This window comes from Diaphorina citri, unplaced genomic scaffold (genome assembly GCF_000475195.1).
Source record: "Diaphorina citri unplaced genomic scaffold, Diaci psyllid genome assembly version 1.1 scaffold9993, whole genome shotgun sequence".
NCBI lineage: Eukaryota > Metazoa > Arthropoda > Insecta > Hemiptera > Psyllidae > Diaphorina > Diaphorina citri.
The window spans coordinates 1-2,101 of record NW_007387367.1 but is presented as its reverse complement, the minus strand read 5'-3'; the positions used below and the strand labels follow the sequence as shown (position 1 = coordinate 2,101).

General features: G+C 39.2%; 1 protein-coding gene across 1 annotated transcript; it reads right to left on the bottom strand.

Moving 5' to 3' along the window:
- Positions 1-111: 111 nt before the first annotated feature.
- On the bottom strand, positions 112-2,053 carry LOC103522650 (cyclin-dependent kinase 14-like; the record flags this gene model as incomplete). Its single annotated transcript, XM_008487745.3, has 3 exons — positions 112-553; positions 1,286-1,448; positions 1,932-2,053. Coding segments are annotated over 3 exons (551 nt in total), but the record flags the coding sequence as incomplete, so codon positions are not given.
- Between the last annotated feature and the right edge of the window lie 48 nt (positions 2,054-2,101).

Sequence of the window (2,101 nt, the reverse complement as noted above, 5' to 3'; positions counted from 1 at the left end):
TTAGTTTTTTTTTTTTTTTTTATCTTAAATATTTCGTTCTACTATACACCAGTACTTTGATTATTAAGTAATTTACATTGTCTTTCATGCTATTTGTCCTAATAGTTTCGTTTTAGGTAGGTACCTTGAATATTTCGTTCTACATATTAGGTTTGTACCTTGAATATTTTGTCCAATTTTCGTTCTACGCGCCATAAATATTTCGTTCCATTTCTCCTAAATACGAGTATTTCGTTCAATTTACCTTTGAATAATTCTCTTTTTTTATCTTAAATATATCCGTCTAGTTAGCTTAAATATTTGAATCTACATACCTTGAATATTTTGTCCAGTTGGTCGTACACTTCCCGCACTCCCGGAAAGGTGGGCAGCCCCGTCACCATTTCTATGAGAATACACCCCACCCCCCACATGTCCAGAGAGGTAGAGTATTCGGTAGACCCCAGGAGAACGTCGGGCGGGCGATACCATAGGGTAACCACTTCGTGGGAGTAGGTGTGCGAGGGAACGGATTTGGCCCGCGCCAGACCGAAGTCAGCTAGTTTGAGCTCTCCTGAAAAAGAAGAGAATTTGAATTTTTGAAAATTCATTTACAAATAAAAACATTTCCTAGGGTAAGATTAACCTCTGAGGAGATGGTTCTTCTTCCTCTTCATAGGTTACTTATATCTAACATAGGTATAGAATGGAACTGAATAGACAGAATAGAATAGAATTATTATAGAATAGAATGAGGGTGACTACTTGGTGGGAGTAGGTGTGTGAGGGAACGGAGTTTGTTTGTTTGTGTTTGTTCGAACTTTATGCCTGGCCAAACCGCTCATCCGATCGCTATGAAACTTTGTCAACCTATTGCTTGCACTCCCGTGAAGGTTATAGGCTATTTTCCGGTTCGTTTTTGTTAAGCTACGCCGAGCAAGACCACTAAATGGATGAGTGACATGAACGGCCATGCCTTAAGCGACGGATTTCGGCTAGGCACTGATAAACCCGTCCGAAATTCAATCATTAACTGGCCTTTGTGGTAAGTAATCGAACGAAATTGTTCCATTCTTAATTACTTCACATATTTTTAGGCCAAAGCGTATTTGAAATACAAGGGGGATAAATTTGAGGACGAATTATCTTTGTCAACTTATTGCTTGCACTCCCGTGAAGGTTATATGCTATTTTCCGGTTCGTTTTTGTTAAGCTACGCCGAGCAAGACCACTAAATGGATGAGTGACATGAACGGCCATGCCTTAAGGATTTCGGCTAGTTTAATGATAATTTATGAACAATTACCTATTTCTGATATGAGTAGATTCTGCGGTTTGACATCTCGATGAAGAATCCGCCGCCTATGACAGTATGAAAGCCCTCTGAGTAGTTGAAACATGAACAGTCTTATGTTGTGATGATCTAGTCCCCCGCTATGTCTTTCCATGTATTGAGATAGGTCTGTATGCTGTAGCAAACACAAAACATCCTAATTACATAAATCAAGACTCAAAGATTCAGACATTCTGAAAGACGAAGAAGGAACCCTAAAAGAAGTCCTCCAATTTCTTAAGGGGAACAATTACCTGAAAAACTTGTAATATTTTTTCCCCACACATGGCCTTGCTGCTTAGCGTGTAAATAAATAAATAAAATCCACTTCACTTCATGGGAAACCACTACTATATTCTTCTTCTTTTTCTTCACCTTTTCCCTTGTTCAGATGGGGTCGGCGTTTGTCGTCGGCCGCTCAATCAACTTTAGAATGATTGCTTTGAGGCCAACTGGTTTAGGCTAAACAAAATTTTCCGAGTGGATGCCCTTCGCACTCAACCTTTGCTATTTCTTTAGCAAGGGAAAAACTTAACCAACAACAGCACAGCACCCAATTAAAATTAACAAATAAATTTGTTAATGAGTGATGAACTGATGAACCAACAACCATACTTACGACATATTCGAACACAAAGGTAAGTGTAGACCTCGTATGTACTATATCATGGAGGGTGACTATGTTGTTGTGTTTGAGTTCCTTCAGGAGACTAGCTTCACGGATAGCGGTAAATGGAGCACCTGGTGGCAGATAATGGAAACTGAGATTAATATCTTCACAAGCAAAAT